A 20,059-nucleotide genomic window follows, 5' to 3' on the forward strand; every position below is an offset into this window, starting at 1 on the left:
AATGTGATATAATAATCACTTAACAACTTCACAAACCCACAAATAAAAAAGAAGAGCAACAGGCACGTAATAGTCCCGCACACATTTTTTTTTTTACATGTGTTCCTTCTAATCTTCTGGCAGAGATGACGGTCTGCAAGATGAGATGTCATTCTGGACGAAGATACGATCACTTCTGAATCCCAAGGAACTGGAAGCAGGGAGGAAGACCGTCGGAAGGACTGAAGACCCTGCTTGTAGAGCAAGTCTTTACTAATTCTTGAGGTAATGTAGCAAAAGGCATTTAGATGTATTTTTCGTTTATTAATTTTCAATTTTTGGTGACATATCTTCTCAATCCGATAGTTGGGTAGCGCTTCAAATGTGAACAAAAATGTAATATACATGTATTAAATATATTTCTTTTATCTCTACAGATTCCGCTTGTAAAGCAGCAGAGACGATGACAATAAAAAACATTATGGAGTGCAGTTGTTCACTTGAGCATAGAACACGAATTTTAGCAACACTCGCTGAGTTTTACAATTGCTAGCTCCTGAAAGCTCCATAGTTTCTCTTAAAAAAAGTCACATTTTACTAATTCGCTGATCTATATAAGACGCCATCCCATTTTAAAATCCCTCCGAAATCCTGCTCTTTTAATATAAAAAGCTGTTTATGTCAACTTATTTAATCAATTGGTTTACGTCGTACCTAAGTGGTCGTAGTCAGTCTGTTAATATATCGTAGGCAACATATCAAAGGTCCTACCACTAAACGTTGATGTTCCGAAGGGGTCAATCTTAGGTTCACGCTTATTCATCATTTACTCCAGTGATCTGCGAACTTGCATCCCTCAAAATTGCAATCTGTTTATGTATGCAGATGACTCCACTTTAACGTGTATAGCTCCTCCACTGTTAACCAAATAGAAAGGAACTTGAACATTACAGCTCTTGCCAGAATACACAATTGGTGCGCAAGAAACAATTTTAAATAATAAGATACAAGAATCTTGAAAATTGACAGCAACCGTGAAAGAATGAATTTAATATAATGCAGTGTAAGGACACTCAGTACTTTCTCATCCATTTCTTCCAATAGAGGGCGCGCTACATAAGCACTGGTCGACACACAGTTATATATTAAACATTTTATGGATGTTGACCAAGCTGATGGTGAAAGTTGTTGATTTTTTCAAATGCGTCTATAAGTTTCCCTCTATGCCACTTTTCCCACGACATGAATCACAATATTTTCCCCTGTTTTGCTGTTCACAGAGAGCCATTCTTGTATTTTTTATACCTATCTCACTGACTGACTGACTTGATTGACTCCCCGACTGACGTATACTGTCACTCGTGAAATAAAAAAAAATTGGCTGGGAGACTACCGACCTGGTTTGGGACTACAGCGCACAGTCTTGTTTGAATAACGGAATAAAATGTGTGGTTGGGAGGTATTAAAAACTCTAATTAAGACCGGTCGGAGTCTGGATGGGTGATAATTACCCGAGACGAAGCCGAAGGTAACTATTAGCACTCCAGACTCCAACCGGTCTTAAACAGAGCGTTAATACCGACCAAGCACATATTTATTATCATTCATAAATCATTATTCATAAATACATGATACAGTTTTCCCATTCCTATTGGTCGAGAACCCGTCACGTGGCCGGTCTTAAACGGATAATAAAGACATGGCTGGCTGGTCTTAAACATTTTTTTTCAGTGTCACATGACATTTGGACTCCCATGAAATCCGATGCCTTTGAACGTTTCATTGGTTGAACGTTCTCATTCCAAACGTAGGCATGCGCAATACAACCAGCAAATCAGTATTTCATGGTCCTAAATTCACACTACACCAGTCCAGCTGCGTTTTGCGCGACATAATTGAACAGTTTCCCCAGAGTATTGTGGCGTCTAGCCACAACCCTCCCCAGCTCTAAACCCTCACACTTTGTGAATATTCCAAGCCGTTGTTCCCCATCCAGTCCCAACACTGACAAAAAAATCACACTTGCTGCCTATTGTAAGGCCCCTTCACTCTTCCTTTCTTCCCATCACATTAGGTGTTATCAGTAGAAGAAAATCATGATACACAGGTACTGCACATACATAAGTCGTGCGATATTACCACAAGATGGCGCCCTATCACACTGTAAAAATATTGGGCAAAAAATTCGTTGGGCAAAGTATAAACAACGCAATAAATATGTATAGGCAATTTTGCCCAAAATTTGAACGTGTTAACTATTCGCCCATCGTTGGTCGAATAATCAACTCCTTTTGCCCAACAGTGCAGGTTGCTGACATCATTCAATTAAAGATGAGTTTGCCGGTATTGAACTACTTATACTCCCACGTTTTATACAAAAACAAAACGTAGGCTTCAGCAGGTCAGTGACAGGCTTTTTTGTAATGACTCAATCTCTCGTTTGCAACATTTTCCATCTGGAGGGTGATTTGTACAACCTTTACGCCAATTCTGTGATCCAAGAAACTGACCATTTTTAAAGGGAATGCATGCACCTTCAAGTGAAAATCGGTTGTGATATGCGATATATTAGGCTGTGCACACAATCTGAACCATCACCCTATTCTCACGTCATCATTGGTCGATCTTTGAAGAAGACACGCGGAAAAAAACCTTGTTTGAACTCTTGTTTATTTCTTAAATTACTGGTGCTACTGAAAAGGGAGGAGTTCAGTACTATATAGCACCGATTTTCGTGAAAGCAGAAATTATTCTGCGACCGTAATTTGTTAATTAAACAGTAATTACATCCCTCAAGGGTCTCAACAAACCAACGTCGGCTTTTTCTGGAGCCCCTACCTCCGTGTTTGAATCCTTTTTTTAAAATTCATTTCCGAAACGAAATGTTGCTACGATTTAAAGTTCAGTATGAAATACGTGACAGTTTCTTACAATTCCGGATTTCAAGGATACTCTGACTGTACCGATCTTTTGCACTGCAGCCATCTTAGAGGTGTGTGCTTTTGTTCAACAGCGATACGCATGATTAAACATCTTGTGCATTCATTGTTAATGAATTAACATGACAAACACACCTCAAATATGGCGGCTGAAAAAAGGTATTTTGCTATGGTGGTCGATGGTGAATGCAGGCAAAAGTCGGCACATACTGGCGCGAACCAATAAAAAAGAAAAAGATATACATGTATCAGTGAGCACTAAACCTTGTTTTGCTTTCTTCTCGCAAAACGATTTGAAGACCTATTTCATACTCGAACAGTTTCTACAAATGAAGCATCATCATTTCCAAACTTTGACGAGTAAACCTTGCTGGGAGTTTGTCTTTAGCCGGAGATGCTATTATCGTTGATTCTATATCCGGTTTGAGCCATCAGATTTCCGTTGATTGCCGAACACCATGGTGAGACTGGCTGCTTATGGAAATTCGTATGAAATACTGCGGTGGCATCATTTCGGTACATGTACTTGTACGCCCGTTAGTCTTCTTGTGGGCTCATGTTTTGGAAGAAAATGCAGTTTGTTCCTCTGACAGTAGGGAACAAACATATCCCTTGTATTTTAAGGCATCTCAAACGTACAGATGAATTGATCTAGATGGTGCTAAACTCTCTTATAATGTCATCGTCTTTTTGTCCCGAGTATGGCCGAACATTCTGCCGAAGAGCGTCGACCGCGTGCCGAATTTGTACATTCGGATCTCTCGGTAAAGTTCGTGGAAGACGTCGGCTATCTTGTCGTAATTCTCCGATGCCGAGAGCTCGACGAACGAGCATCCCATGTCTTTGGATAATCGTTCACCTGTGAAAAAAAAGAAGAAAGAAAGTGGAGAAATTTTTAAATCCGTTTAATCAATCAATCCCTCTTCAGGAATTGCAACCTGTGTGGCCGTGGATATACACTCTTTATATGTTATTGAAAAGTTCATGGCCTTTAAAATATTAATTTTTTTCATGTAATACGATTCCTTTCTTAATCCAGAGAGACTTTGACCCCCTTAACCATCTGTCAAAGGAACCAAGGATTTCATATTATAGATTTATTCTTCATACTATAGAGAAGTATTTATCTGGAATATTGTGTAGATTGTCCGTATACATGTATGGTCGACACATTTTACTTTCTTTGGTATTAAAATCCATCCTACTTTTCTTAAAGGGCCATGCAATTTTTTTAATGCAATCCTTGAAATACACGTTTGCGTCCCATTAACCCTATTTTCTATTTTTGTTTTGCCATTTTCAAGGGTATTTTTGGTGCTTTTTGGTTTTTATGCTAATGCGAATTTCCATATTCATGGAGAAGTGTGATGTCATTTCAGAGAGGAACCTAAATATTACAGATTATTCAGCACCAAAAGTTTCCAGAATTTGGGATATTTCGCTGTCATAAATTTTCTTTTCTTTGGTGATTCGTTGTTGCGTCAGTACTTGGCAGTAAGCCAATGAGCAAACTGTTCTCAAAAATAATTTCAATGAGCAAATTTTGGGTTCACACTTTGAACAGAAAACCCCTAAACTGAACAGTGTCTTCCTGAAATGACCACACAGCAACAGCGCCCTGAGTTGTCCGGAAAAGCATGGCCAATTAAAAACAAATTTTAAAAAGTGCACTTTTCAATAAATCAACCAAAAAGGGATGTCAAACAGTTTTCATACGTTTAGGAGGAGAAGAAAGTTGCACAAAACAATATGTTCCAAAGAAATTTACTTCATGGACCATTTAAAAACCAAATTGACCTAGTAATAAGTAAACTGAGAGAGAGTTTAAAAAAATGCAGCAATCAACACCCATGTTGAGAGCTCAAGGGAGCGAGTGAAGTAAATAACGCGTGGCACTGTGAACTTGCGCCAGTTGTAATGTGTCAAGTTGGCACTTGAATCGAAGAACATCCGTCCACGGCTGACAGATTGTAAGAATACCTTGCCTCGGGCGATAAATATTATGTATCCTCGTCACGTCAATAAATTGTTGTGTTATTATATGTGCAGATGAACGGCTATTTTGTGGGTCGTGATTCCAAGTCAAGCTATCGGCGAACGCTGACATGATACAACAATATATCATATCCCTCTTCTTTCATTCTTTGCTGTTAATGAAGAAGTGCATCCAGGACAAGTCTGATTAAAAACAAAAAAACACAGATCACTATTAAATCCCAAACCCCGTTTGAGAACAACTCGGTCACGAAACATCCGCGGAGGCTTGTTGCAACGCCTAAGATTTCTTTGAAAGCCGTGTCCGGCGCACGTACTTAGATATCACAATTAGAGCGACCCCGTCAAAGCGAAGTTATTTGTCAAGAACGGGCCAAAAATAGCTTGGCGATTTGACGAAGGGCTAAATTTAGACACACTGATATTTTGCCAATTTTTTTTTATCCCTCCCATCTGTTCAAAACGTCTGGTTACTGTTCGGGAGGGAAACGATAGAGGCCTTTTCCTGAAGCCCAATTCAAGAACAGACTTTCAATTTGGTTTCCATGCAGATTATATTGTACCTGTGATATCGCCGTCATGGTTCAATAGGGCAGCGGATATGGTGTATCAAATAGCAGTTCGTTTATCAGTGTCCTGCTCAAGAAGTGACGAGGATTTCAAAGAACTAAGATGCCCCTTGCTTCGCTGTGTGGTGCACGTGCGCGGTGCATGCACGAAAACAACATCCACTGTATGATGTATTCCATGAGAGAACGGGAATGCATGCATCCTTTGACTCATTCTTTGGGTAGTCATGGTCTTAAATTTGGGGCACTGGCGTCGCCAGGATAGACGCAGTCCTACAGAATAATCCGCCATGTTAACATTTCTTTCACGGATGCCCACCCCCTTCAATGGCGAAATCTTCGCGCTAGCTGTTGTTCAGATAATCCCCCACGGAGGCATTAGCTTTGTGCAAAATCTGGCACAGTGCTTGCGCCATTGAAGGGGGCCTCAGTGAACGAAATCATGCTGGATTCGTCAATACATTTGCTACTCTTTCTTCCTGAGTAAAGCTCCAACTCGATTCTTCGCAAGGATGAAATTAGTGTAGGCTTTATAGTCTACATAACACATAAGCCGTCTTATTTACTTGACCGGAAAGGAAGCAGTCCACATCACGCGTCCCATTAGCCTTATTTGAGATCATCCAACAGTGGTGATGTCTGTGTTTGTAACTTGTAATGCCCCAAGAGAGTCTTTCGCAGCACACGCATGAAGAAATCCTCCTCTCTTTGTTTCAAAGCACCGGCTAAAACTTGCCTTAAATTGTAAGGAAAATGAAAGTGCATATAAATGCATTTTTCCATTAAACTGGTGCCCAATAAATTATGCATCTGTCCAAAATAAATCCCATGATTTTGTTTATATGTAAATGAAATAGAATCAATGTTTACTTTCTGGAAGCAGTATTTACTTTGTAGGACTGATTTATGTCATCCGCTTCGTGACAATATTGCCTCGATAAAATTGTTGAGATCCACGGATCACTCTTGACCTTTTCCTTTCTCCACAGTACTTAATTATTCAGCACACCAAGCTGCATAAACAACAGGACGAGATATCTATGGCGTGCAAACTTTTTGAGACTGACGTACTTCATCGATTTTTTTCAGAGATGAAAAGTTGTTTGATTTATTCCGCGATGGGTGGTGCGTGCCCAAGAGGCATAACCTACTTTTTACAATTTTTGTGTGTCGAGGAGATGTAGATTTTAATATTGCTGGTTTCGATTGCGGTTCCTGATTCGAACGGTTAAAGAGGCATGCACTGGCTCCCGTCCCAACCAAATACGCTTGTGATTTTTTTTGTATGTAAAGGGTCGTTTTAAACAGACAATATTTGAGAAAGCGGCAAATGGGCCTTATTCACGAGTTGGCCATTTTTGTCGAGTTCCCTGAGTGTATTTCATTATTTGTTAACTGTGTAATGGGATGGCGCCAGCCTATTTATGCAGGCACAATGCAGCCTTATTTTACTGTCATTTTTTTTTTAAAATATGTCTTTAAACATTAGGGAATGTTTAATTACAAATTTTGAATTATTCATTGAAGCAGACTGGAATTTATTATCAATGAACTTGCTTTCATTTCTCTTCGCAAGTTCCAAAAATGAAGATTTTACCTAACTTTCAATCCAATATGGCCGACTCGTGAATAAGGCCCATTGGCTTCTCTCGGCGATTTATTCCGATCCTGCAAGACGAAGACAAACTACTTGTTGTCAGGTCCTCGCATGACAAGGGTAATGACGAAGCCCACGAAAATAATTTAACAAGGCAGAACCGCCGAGGGCGCTACACAAAAGGTACATGTATGTTGCGCAACATGTCAACACAAAATACTTAAACGGAGTATCTTAGACTCAACATACATTTTAAGTAAATAAAATGTACACTTATCACACTTTTTAGCCCTCGGGGACATTACTGATTATTATAGCTCTCATAAAATTACGTGAAAGGCAAAACGAAATATTGAAATGCAGCATGATAATTGAACTGTATTCCAGCATCATGCAGAAAATGTACGACTTCCAACTCTTTAAACCCCTAACAGTCCTGAATCCTCCAATTTTAATATGATTTTGCACACCCCTAGGGAGTTAGGGTAAAGGGAAAATTAGATGAAAAGTATTTCTAGCCTTCCATGGTGTCAACTTTGCGTAGATGCAGCAGATCCGCCTTGTTTGCAACCACCGTAAACGCTACCGGTACCGTCTTGGAATTTCGGCTCTCTTCCAAGATGTTCCTGGCTCGACGCAGGGCATCGATGCTCCTCATGTCCGTGATGGAGTAGATGAGAAGTAGACCATCCGCCCACTGTAAGACATCGTCCGTAAGGACATTCTGAAGAAATGGGGATGGTGGGTGGGGTGGGGATGAAAAGGTTGTACAGGATAATGCGGAAAGCAAGTGAAAAAAACCTAGGGTCCAACTTATTTCAATTTAGGGGGAAATCTGTAGGGTATCTTTTTCTGAAGGGGCCACTCAATGAACTTGGTCGTAGTGTTAAACAATACAAAGCATTTTATCTCACTTTTGAGGTGAGTTGAAAGGGAGCTAAAATATCGTTTCCCCGCTGTATGCTCTCAGTGAATTTTTCCACCCAAAGGAGAAAAAACCCAGTAATACGGCACATGAGCTCTAATTTTGTTGTAAGACTTATGATGGATGTAAGACCTATGTACATACATGAACTTTACAGCTGTGATTAAGCAGGTCCTACCTCGTGTCCAGTATCTAGAATCTCCATCAGTACTATGTCTCCATCTATCTTACATTGGTGGTGGTATTTGGTTTCTGGAGAGATACACAAAAAAACCAATCATCAGGTGTTGCTTTTAAGACCTGAGCAATAGGTCCAGTGCATTGGGTACTTAGTACATTACAAACCCCAGAAGCGTTGCTCGTTCCTAGCACGGAGCCCGAAGTCATAGAGATGAGCAAATAAATATGCACCTGATTTAAACACAAAAAAGAAATAGCCGGAAATATGTTCTTTAAAATATATTGATTGGTTAGATGACACTAGAAGAAAAATCTAAAACGGAAACAAAATGTTTACAACTGAAAAATACTGATGAAACTTTGTTTCGATATAATGTTTCTTCATGTGTTTCTTTTTTAAATAGCTTGTAACGGAGACCAAATAGTATAACAAATAGTATAAATAACATGAAGGCGCCCCCTATTGTTATGCGGTATCCTGCCCCCCCCCCCCCATCCCGGCCCCTTTCGAATTAACATGTCCGGGAAATTTTAGGATTTGGTCGTATGGTCATTCCTCCATCCCCGACTCGCCGACACGAATTTACGCCACTGTGCACAATGCCCTACGTGATTTTGCTATAAAAAAAGTAACTCCTAATAACACTTATTATAAACCATGAAGGTCTATGTTCTTAATTCCCCTTTTCTGAACTCATTACTAGTTTGGTGGGCATGCCGTACCTGGTTCGTGTCCATATTCACCGATGAAGCGCTTGGTCAGAAAGCGCACCGTAACAGCTGACAGGAAAGAAAACACAGAAAAAAAGACAATTAACGAAAATCTGTCATCACCTGCTTTAATGAACTACATGTTTCCCTGGCTATATATTTTAAAGCGTTTGGGGTTAAAATTGAGCAATTTCAATATTTGATAAAATCAATTTCGTCTTAAATTAATATTTCATTTCAAACTTTGATGGACCTCCTTAACTATTCGTTGACGTCTTATAAATTCCTCTGACAACATTCAGGAATCGAATTAACTTCCACTCTTTTTAAAGAGCCATACCTTTATCTTGTTGCCACCATTTCAGTAATTTTCCCTGTATCCAATAACTTTACGGAATGATAATTTCTTTGCGCAAAGAGAAACAGACTATTTTTTTTCCTTCCCGCCTTGCTTTGGTTACGTTGACTTGAATGAGTAAAATCAAGATGGCCGCTACACGATAACGGTCTACAGGGGGCAACTTCGAGTGATTTTCACTCTTTACAGAAGAGTGCGAGGTTAAGGCATTTCCTAGTGACCTTACGAGCGCAATGATACAGAACCAACTTGAAAGGTGTACAAAACTCCCAAAACAACAGTTACCGAAAAAAACTGAACAGAAAGAAAAGGAAAACAAAAAAATGAGTTGTGTGTTAAGGAATACCCACTTGAGCTTATGTATATGTGCCTTTCTTTCTTTTAAATATTTTGGGCCACTTCACAACACTTTCCAAATTCTCGCCGCTTAAAATGAAAGCAAAATGTTACAAACTATGTCTCGATTAACGATTACCTCAAGCCGACTATTCACGACCTACATCCCACGCCGCGAGGCCAGTAAACGAAAATTCCTAATTTATAACGTCATCTATATATTTATAATCTCCAGCACTGCTTTGTCTTCCGCGGTGTGTTGTTTTTTTCATGTGATTATGCAAACTTGGTTTAATAATGTTCGATTTTGCGGCGGCTGGATGACATTTCAAGAAGTGGTCTGTCGGCAAGTTTGTTTTCGCCCCGCGCTTCTAAAAAACATAATTTCTGCTTAGCCAAAAATCAGCTTGGAACTAAAAAGCAATAAATATTTCATGATTTTTGGGCTGTTAATCAATTTTGGCTCAGCAGACGTACACACAGGTTGTATAGAAAATTATCTGTGCTTATCTAATTCATGGTAATGGCCTCAGTGTCTGTTGTGATCAATTCATTTTTATTCAATAACGTGTTCGCCGTTTGAGGGTCGTACGTCCTGGGGCATAGAAAAGCCTTTCACGACTTGTACTCCGGATAACTTGACTCTAATTGTTGGCAGTAATTACATTAAGACACAGTGCGTGTCCTTAAACTACGGCGCCTAGACTGAAAGCATGACCTCAACAACTCGATTATAGCTTTACAATAAATTTGTTTTAAACGTTAAGGCGTGAGTCTGTTATTTGTATGAATCTATGATGGTGAAAGGTAATAGACATTAGAAGCGAAAATCTGGTCTTGGGCCTGGAAAAAAATGCTCTTTATTTCTCTTATTCTCATTACAGAGTGTGTCTTTCTTGATGCAGCGAACATGCGTTTTGTGGCATAATTATACTGCAGGGATCCATTGTTACGGGGAGGGGTCTAGTAGAGCAGTGTTGTGGGTGGCAACCTGCCCCCTCCCGGCAACAGTTAACCAACTGTATTTGTTTTTAAATGAAACCCCACTTCGCACCCATAACTTAGCACCCCTACCCACCATTAAAATAGTAATTTTACGGACAGACAAAAAATGTGGAGACCCGTTCCCCCCCCCCCCCCCCCCCACTAAACAGGTTTTTTTTCTCTCTTGTAAAAAAAAAAATCACTATTGAAACCACATGGCTGATCAGGTTTGCGTATATGATAACCCCGTGCTGATTAAACTGCAGTATGTACCAATAACCATCGTATGTCAGTTCCAATTACCGTCAGACTCCATCTCGGATTCTGATTTCGCGATCGGCTCATCCCGGCTCGGTGCGTGGCCAGCTCGGCTAAGTTCGGCTCGACTCGGCTCAGCTAGCATGCAATTTACTCAACTTGACTCGAGCTCTGCTCGCTCGCCGGCCCCAACCGATTCGGATTTATCTAGACCGAGCAGTGTGGTCCCAGACCACAAGTTCTTCGGATGTTCTCAACCAGCTTCTTAATCTTTGCAGCTGTCTTTCCCGATGTCTCATCCGTCCAAACTGACAGTCAATGAACATTATTGCATTGGGATGTCATATCATGTTATCACACGACTGTACGCAGTGGGGCTGACTCGATTGTGTTGAGAGTGAGTGAATTATTTTGACAACTGCACTTTAGTCATGAAAATGACATCCATGCGATGTCTGCAGTGCGTGGCATGGGGCCTCGAATTAATGATCCGGCGGACCTTGCCATGAAGAACGTTTTGATAAGGACTTGGGATTCTTGTGCTCGATCAGATTATATACGGCGGATCATAATTCCCCTCCAGCTCATTTTCAGCAGGGACAACACAATGATGGTGTGGGAATGATGGGCGGTAAAAAACATACCAGAAAGTACATGCATCTCTGGTTTAATTTGACCAGAAGGTGAAGTCATGATTGATTCGATGGCTTGTCACGGGTCTCAATTACGGTTTCATTTCGGGCGAATCCAAAGCATTCCTTGAGATGAAACTGTGACGTATATATGCGGGGCTATTACATGCGGTATTTCAAAAAGGAACATAAGGAAAATCGTGCGTGCAGCTGCAGGCGAAGTTAGGGTCCTTGTATAGCATTTCTGAGTAATGAATACCACCGTGATGCATGTTGGTCTGTCTGTCTGTCTGTCAGTCAGTCTACCTATATTTGTCAGTTTGACAGTTTCATAAACGCTACCATCAAACCTATTATGTCCAAAAATAAAGATGATAATCACCACAAGCTTAATCCAAATGGGCTAAATTGGCCTGTTTGCTATGCCAGGATGTCTTCACACGCATATATAGGCCTATATTTCAATGGAACCTATATCTTTGCACAGCTTAGATCTGAGCTGTGAGATGATGTAAAAAAAAACAAGTTAACACTCCTGCTCTGTACTTTATGGTTAGGGGGAAAAAATTCCAAGGACCGTCATATTCACTTGTCTGGATAGCGAGCCAGATATGGTTATTGTAATTAACAGCACAATCCTTGGAGCAAGTGCAAAATGATGCAGAGTTCGAAATCTGCGGCCAAAATTAATTCCGCGAGGTCAACTATCGGTCAAGAGGCAAACCTCCCCTGGGTGATGTCACCAAAGCCTCACATCCGTCATCTCCCACCCACACGTCGCTGTGGGGTCATCATTCCTCGCTCATTTTGATGTATCGTTCTTCCCAACTGCTCCTAAAAAATCACGATATCCCACGCAGAACCCATCCAATTAAGGGCGGACTGTCACGACATTCGCTGGTACCCATCGCAAGCAAACAAACGCCTCCCCCGTCATAAATAATGCACGGGGATCAGCGTGAAAGCGATTCGCCCTTATTTAAATGCATGGGATATGCTGGGTATGCCGCCCACTAGCCGACCCTAGGGAAATCGTCGATTGGATTGACAAAGCGAGAGTAGAGAGAGATATGAAGTGTGAAAAGTGTGTGATAGAAATGACATGAACATCAAAATCCTATTAGCCGGGGGGCGACCAGTTTCACAGAAAGTACAGAACTCCCCGCTGAATGTGTGGGCCACGCGAACTCACTCAACGTATAGTCATTAACGGAACCACAGATTGATCAACCTCGCTCCCATGAGAACTGCCTGTCTGCAATTGGGCAATACGCATGCTTTTCAACCACGAAGAGCCGGGGTTTGGGATTCCAACCCCACAAATTTCCGAGACGACGATTTGAGTAACAATAAACCACAGTGGTTGAAAATATCCCAAAGAGCCATGTTTACTTTTAAGGTCATAGCTATATCGTCTTTATGTTTAAATATGCAGCCATCAATTAAAACCACTGTGCCAAACAGATATTAGACACATAATTTCGCAGAATTATTTCTGCTGCATTTTATGTGGAAGTCAACACGGACACGTCCGCAGTTGCAGTTCATTGACCGTGCAGTATGTAATACGTGCGTAGACGTCGGTCGTATTAATTCCTCCTCCAAGGCGAATTACAACCGAATTAATTTTCACACCCTTCTCACTACACGTTATTAATGTCGCTCTGCTATATTACATCCACCGCGCTAGGAGAAGTTACTACAGGGACAGCTCATCATCTTGTCACATCTCACCAGTTTTTATGGCCATAATATTCTTGTCGCTTAAGAAACAATCTTCTCCTGAGTAATTATTATCCATTTTGGTCACTGTTTCTCTCTGCAGTTTGCTGTTCTTGCGTGTTCCTTTGTTTTATTGCAGCCTTTTGGTGTTCTGTTTTCAGAGAAATTTATTGAAGGTGTGCATGATTCCAGTAGCGGATCTAGGGAGGGGCGGGGTTACGGGGGTTGCATCCCCCCCCCCCCCGCCGTGTGACTAACTGTTATGATTCCAGTAAAATGGGGCCAGAGGTAGTAAATGAAATGGTAAAGTTCCTCAAATCTATTCACAATTAGGCCCTACCTTAGAATGCAGGAAAAAGCATCGTAGATTTTAAAATTTTCCTTGGGGAGGGGGTGGGGGTGCCCTTGATTCCCCTAGTACAGCGTGCCGAAGGTTTCATACAGCCTCTTTACTTTTCAGAATGAAAATATTTACCTCACATCAGTACCCTCTCTCATTTCTTCCAATTTCTCAATCCTCGTCCACTATTCCATTCGCACACAAGTTTTTTAATATTGAAGCCGCAGGAAATAGTAAATTTACCTCAGACATTTAGGGTCAGCCGGGTGCAACTGAAAACCAATTCAAATACCCTGGTTATTTTCTAGTCGGAATTATTGATTAGAAAATCAGGAGCGATCGAAAAGCTAAAAGCTAAACATGATTGATGCGTGTGTTTCGTAGCGACTAGATTTCTAGTCATTTCTCAAGATTAAGAGAAAAAAACAGTTGATAAATTTACTTCATTACATCTTAATGAAACCTTTTCCGAACTTATGATCAGATAAATTAATCTTTACGGAGATTTTGAAAATTTAATGAAAGTCCTAGTGTTGTGTTATGTTATGTCTCATTCTAATTCGTTATTTTTTTTCAGAGAAGCCTATAACCGGCGCTTAAGCACTTTTTTCCAAGCTCAATTCCTATCTTTAAGTGTGAGAAACAACAAAAGAACGTCACTTTAATGTAACGAATTAGAAACAATTTTCGAATTTAATTTGTAAAAGAGTGCTTTCAGTGCCACGTTCACTTTTCCCCATCAGCACCTGAAGGTTACAACATTGACCCTATTGCTGTGATGTCCTTTTCAGATGCTCTCTATATAAAGGGGATATCTCTTTACGTCATCAGCACTTCGTTTGGTGAGAATCCCCTTAAAAAAAACCCAAAGGCTTGACTACAATGCATGACATTAATTTGTCACAGCAGATATCAATGATTAATCAGTGATATTTGGTGCAGACAGTCGAAGTTCACACAAGTGCGTCTGCTAAGTGATGATGCGTCTGACCATGGAGGAATTATTCCTCCATGGTCTGACGTGACCACAGACGTGCCTGGCTGGATTTTGGGGACACATATAATTATGCAAGAGTTTGTGACAACTTGTGAGCAATACTAGGTGTGCAAATGCCATTCCTATATCATCAAAGGCTCAGTTCTCCCAAATATTTCCCCTATCTGTGCCCCAACTTCATGGATGTCATCAAATGAATCAAATGTCGAATCGGAGAGAAAAGTAAAGCGTAGATGAAACCAATTATGCTACTGTTGAAGGAATTCATAAATTGTAATGCGAAAAAAAATACCTTAGGCCTAAAAGGCTATACCATTACTACAAAAAAAACACAAGTTTTATGTTCGTGTGTCTACCAACAGAGTTTTATAACCATCACGATTGAATACAATTAATTTTAAAGCAACCTTTACGACGAATGAAATTGCCTGATCAAAAAAGGAGAAAGATTTACAATCTTGATGTTAGCCTCCACCGCGCACTCTTGCTGACCCCAGGAAGGTCTTCAACTTTGGACAGCTGCACGGACGGGGGAAGGAGATGAGTTCTACGGTACGGGCGCACCGGGTTTGTCCCGGTGCTGCAGCCGGGTGGTATCGCGTACGTCAACCCTTCGCCATTTACCACCCTCCCTTGGGGAAACAAAACTACCTAGCGCGAATTATTTCATCGGATTGCATTCTTGCTGAATATGGTGCCACCTGGCCTTGGCAGGAATTTTCTTTATACGGTAATTACGTGCACGTGTATATGTACATGTATTCCTCACGGAGTGTGGTGTCGGATCGCTCTGAATTTTTGACAAGATTTTATTGTTTGATGGGAAACAAGTCTGGAAAGTATATTTAAAACTGTGGGCAAATGGTACACTGCCAGTGATCACTGTAGACAACGTACGAAATACCACAGAATATTAGGCCAAATAAAAAAACACATGTTTAGCGTCCCTGCCCGCTTCTTTTTTGGAGACCGCCTCCTTTTTTTTAAACGAAAAAAAAGAGATTAATTTTAAACAGTAACATCATTTTGACCTCTTTGTCTGTTGCATCTAGCCCATATAAAGCTGGTATGTCATTTCCTGAGTCCAAGTGGCGGCCATTTAAAACGAAAAGCTGGCGGCCATCTTGAAAAATAGCCCGGTCGGGCGGCCATTTTGGAGGGGAAAGAAGGGCCTCCTCCTTCCTTTTGTTTTCAAAAAAGGCAGGACGCTGAACATGTTTTTTTTTCTATTTGGCCTTACATGCGTTGTGCACACTAAAGAAATGAATACTACAGGTAACTACTCGGTAGTTTGTTTGTACTTTTAGCTGAAGTTAGGGTTAATGTTAAAAAAAAGTGTGAGATGGATGCAAATCGTTCTGATTCTTTTTCCAATCAGTTTTAAGATTGAACCTATTAAACGAGCACTATCGACCGGAGTGCGCCCTTTTTGGATTTAAAACGCGATTCCTGATAGTTGAAAAGATCTTTATCAAGCGGAATATAAACGTCCACATAAGGCCAAAAAAAAAAGTCTCCGGTTTCTGGTATGGAGCTTGCCCCAAAAGTGGTGCGGCGACGCGGCTTTTTTTTTTTTTTACCTGTTTTTTTTTTTTTTTTTGGCTTCAAATGACTGCAAATGGTGCCCGACTAAACTTAGTGCAAATATATGGGAGTCCAGAGAGGCCACATAAAGCTTATTCTCGTTCATAACCCCATCTAAAAACACGTTAAAAGTGTGCAGCAGCAGGATTCCAGTCAAACCAGTGAGTTTGGCGGTTTTGAGACATCATCTTGTATTGAAAAAAAAACTTTTTCATTTTGCCGACGCGCATGGCTACGGCGACGCGCGCGCATAACAGAAACCGGAGACTTTTTTTTTGGCCTAACTAAACCTTTAAAATGTAACGATTTGCGGGGTTTAAACTTTTTTGGTCACTAAAAGTTGAACTGCTTTTTGAAACAGTTTCTTCAAAAACGTGCTAAATTTCTCTATATTGACTGAGAACTTATGTCTAACAGTGAATTGGTAAACCTTGACAGCGTGGGCTCATAATTTGATCGCCTTAATATGGCGCAATAAAAAGAAACATGTTTAGCGTCCTGCCTTTTTGTAAAAAAGGATCGCGGTAGGCCCTTTTCTTCCCCCTCCAAAATGGCCGCCCGACCGGGCTTTTTTTCGAGATGGCCGCCAGTTTTTTTTATGGCCGCCACTGGACTCAGGAAATGATATAACAGCTTTATATGGGCTAGATGCAACAGATAAAGATGCCTAAATGATGTCACTATTGAAAAATTATCATTTAAAAAAAAGGAGGCGGCCTCCAAAAAAAGAAGCGGGCGGGGACGCTAAACATGTTTTTGTTTTATTTCGCTTAAATAGCTACAGAAGAATAACTATAGGCACGTATGTACGTTTAAGCTGCTGTGTCTGAGGTAAGCAAACAAGACTTTTCGAGATTTTTTCATCGAGTGTAATACGTTACGAATACGAGGATTTATTTTGACCAAGACATTTAGCATACGGTAAATTAGCAATCAAAAGCCCCTAATGTTGGAGATTTTCGGGCGAATGTGTAGGCCTAAATCGTACTTGCTTATGTGCTCTGTCTATCAATTTCTACGGGGGGGGGGGGTGTACTTTAGAGGGGCCTCAGTTTCTGGAGGATACACCTAATGCATTGTTAGCAATCATGAGCATATATCTGCGTTCCGCAGACCCCCCCCTTCAGATTTTGCCTTTTCCTTGAAATGTCCTTACATTTTTCATTTCCTTTGAAATGTCCATAGGACTTTGAAATGTCCTTAAAATAAGGATAGCTTCCTTAAAAGTGAAGCACTGGTGTGAAAGGCCCTTAAAACGTGTTAGATAATACTGTCTCCGCTCTTCAACAAAATCATTGACGCGCACGATTCATGGCTAATTTTGGCTATCCTTATCCGCAAAAAAAGCCAGAACAGAACGGCACACACAGCGTACTTTCCCCGTAAGGATCGACTCTTCACTTGCCACACTTTGTTGTCTTCTCTTCTTCAAGAACTTCGCCTGTTCGATCTTAGCAGGTGATCGCATGAGTCACTCGAACTCTTCGTGACCCGAACACAATGAGACTTTCCATAAAATGACGGAATGTCGGACGCCTTGTGTGCTTAGAAACAGTCAGGCACTGAATTTCGCGAAGTGTATGGTGTGTATGCAACGTAGCTGTTCATATCATGTACAAACAATGTTATTTTAGCGTGGGGGGGGGGCAAATCTAAACTGTCGATCTTCTGTCTCAAATGGTTGGAGAAACCACATAAATTAATTATACCAACACTTATACAAGCTGAGATTTTGGGATTTTATTGCTTTGAAGTTGAACATATTAGCTGGCCGAATCTCTGCATAGCTTCTAAAGTGATTTAGAATCCAATCAATCAAAATATTTGTCCTGTTTTTTTTGTCATACGGACCGCGTACGCAATTTCGAAGCAACAAACTTTAAGTCGACAACTTGATTGTAATTAAAAGGGCGATTCAATGGTCAACGCACGGTGTAATGTTCTATGCTTTATCATTACTGCTGCATATTAAATGGGGTGCATACTTATGTTCTCTATAGCATTGTTCCCTAACCCTAAGGATTTTGGGGAATATAGCATAGGTATTGGGGAACACGTATTAATTGGGGAACATCGGGTATAGACCCCTATTAAATGAACTCACCACTCTTCCCGACACCACTCACTCCAGTCACAGCGATCTTGACCTCCGTCTGTGACCCACTTTTCTTCCGTCTGCCAAAGGGGCTGGACGTGCTCATCTTAAGTTCCTGGCGGTCCCCGATTGGTTGAATTCGTCCAGATATGCACACCCACTCAACCAATGAACGGCAGTGCCAAAACTCCCCTCAGTCAAGCTGTCCAAATGACGCGAAAATGTCACAGTATTTGTTTCCACAAGCGTGTCCACACTAAGGCAATCGTGCAATTTGTCATGCTGATACTAGCTTTGCGACATGTGGAAATGTACTTAGAGAAATAACTGTCTACTTCCTCCGCGACCAAGTAAATATATATATAAGTAGCGCGTTCGCAGAACAAAGGTCGCTGACTTTACTCTGTTGGTAGTACTGTTCGATGCTTATAATATTCGACTTGAGCACATTTCACATCGTATAGGTCTACGTATACACTTCTTCTAACCGACGCGAAACAAGGAACTTCGCTCGATACTAGTGATCATGCAGTTAGCAATACGGTAACTTCTTGTGTAACTGCACTGTATGTACCGCGTTTTAAAGTGATCGGGTTGAGCACATGGCCGATACTATAAAAGTGTGTAAATGACTGCCCGTAGGCTCCGGCAATGTGGGATGCAAAACCCATTAGGCCCGGCCCATCTAATATCTTGCCGCATGTGTCTTAACTCGCTCCCGATAAGTCTTACACAGAGAGCGGCCGCGACCGGGAACAGGCTCGAAGGCGGGAAAACGCCAAATGCCGATGATGCATTCTTGATCCTGCAGACAAACTGCTGATAAAATAATCCATATAGCAAATTCCGTGCAATCAGTTTGGAGTCGGTTCGTCCATTGCTCTGTGGTCAACCAAGCGTCCCTCGCAATAGATCAGTCCTCTCCACACAGAGTTGTGGCTCATCCGGGAATCATCCCCAAGATATTTGCTCAGTCTCAGTCCGTGTCGCCGTCTTCTTTGTACGCCGTGCCGTCAACTGTGCTAGCTCGCACTGAAAAATACATCCGTTTGAAAGAAGCAATCATCTGAAGGGTGTACAATGAATTGGACCGTCTGCTTCTTATTCAAATCATCCCAGCAGTTGTCCCGGCCTTTTTTTCTCTCTCTCTTTCTTTTTGAGATGAGCCCACACAAGATTCACGTTTCGCCCTTGGTTTCATCAGCGGGGTTGCTTCACGTTAATAACAAGACCCGTCTTCCCGAACTGTGGTTACTGAACTGTTTTGAAGCGAAGACGCTGTGAAGCGGTCGCGTGCGATGCAATCACCCAATTGTGGCCGTCGACCAATGACAAACGCGATTCGATTCCCGGTCTGAATGAGTTTAGTATCTGGGTTGTTCAATAGGCAGTGAGCAACTCTATTTATCTTAATGCAAAATCTTGCTCTTGCACATTTTTTTTGTGCGATGCTGTTTATATATTTCATCACATATTTCGCTCACTCGGTGGTTAAAATCTCCCCATTAACAACAATTGTAAAAGCAAGACAACTGTTTCAATTATAATAATAAACGCAATGTTGTTCGAAAAAATGAACTCGATTGAAAACTGGACGGCCGTAAGCGTTTGTATTTACAAACGCGAGGTATTCGGGCAAGTTGTTCCAAAGTGTATACTCAGTTGAAAAATGCATTTTGTCACTGTTCATTCAAAAGTATGTGTTGACATGAATTGCATACCTGATTGCTGGCTTCAATTCGTTAATGTGTCACCACTTTATCACATGTAGAATCTTCATAAATCACAATATTTAATCATTAGCATTTTCATAACATTTTTTCGTGGAATGGCTCTCTGATGGCAATAAATGCCTTAT

The 20,059-nt window shown here is 41.0% G+C and overlaps 1 protein-coding gene across 1 annotated transcript; it reads right to left on the reverse strand.

Annotated features, from left to right (window-relative positions):
* Positions 1 to 2,632: 2,632 nt before the first annotated feature.
* Positions 2,633 to 19,470, reverse strand: LOC119721216 (ras-related and estrogen-regulated growth inhibitor-like). Its single transcript, XM_038191171.1, has 5 exons — positions 18,211 to 19,470; positions 8,908 to 8,964; positions 8,183 to 8,256; positions 7,599 to 7,803; positions 2,633 to 3,777 (listed from the first exon to the last, which is right to left on the reverse strand). Exons 1-5 carry the CDS (start codon positions 18,305 to 18,307, stop codon positions 3,590 to 3,592), a joined length of 621 nt encoding a protein of 206 aa, XP_038047099.1. The 5' UTR covers positions 18,308 to 19,470; the 3' UTR covers positions 2,633 to 3,589.
* Between the last annotated feature and the right edge of the window lie 589 nt (positions 19,471 to 20,059).

This window comes from Patiria miniata, unplaced genomic scaffold (genome assembly GCF_015706575.1).
Source record: "Patiria miniata isolate m_02_andy unplaced genomic scaffold, ASM1570657v1 HiC_scaffold_13, whole genome shotgun sequence".
Taxonomy (NCBI): Eukaryota; Metazoa; Echinodermata; class Asteroidea; order Valvatida; family Asterinidae; genus Patiria; species Patiria miniata.

Excerpts from the sequence above, each read along its gene's own strand:
- LOC119721216 (XM_038191171.1), bottom strand. The coding sequence starts at position 18,307 with ATGAGCACGTCCAGCCCCTTTGGCAGACGGAAGAAAAGTGGGTCACAG. Across the intron at positions 8,257-8,907 it reads TGAATATGGACACGAACCAG|AAACCAAATACCACCACCAA; the intron begins GTACGGCATGCC and ends GTATCTCTCCAG. Across the intron at positions 3,778-7,598 it reads CAAAGTTGACACCATGGAAG|GTGAACGATTATCCAAAGAC; the intron begins GCTAGAAATACT and ends TTTTTTTCACAG.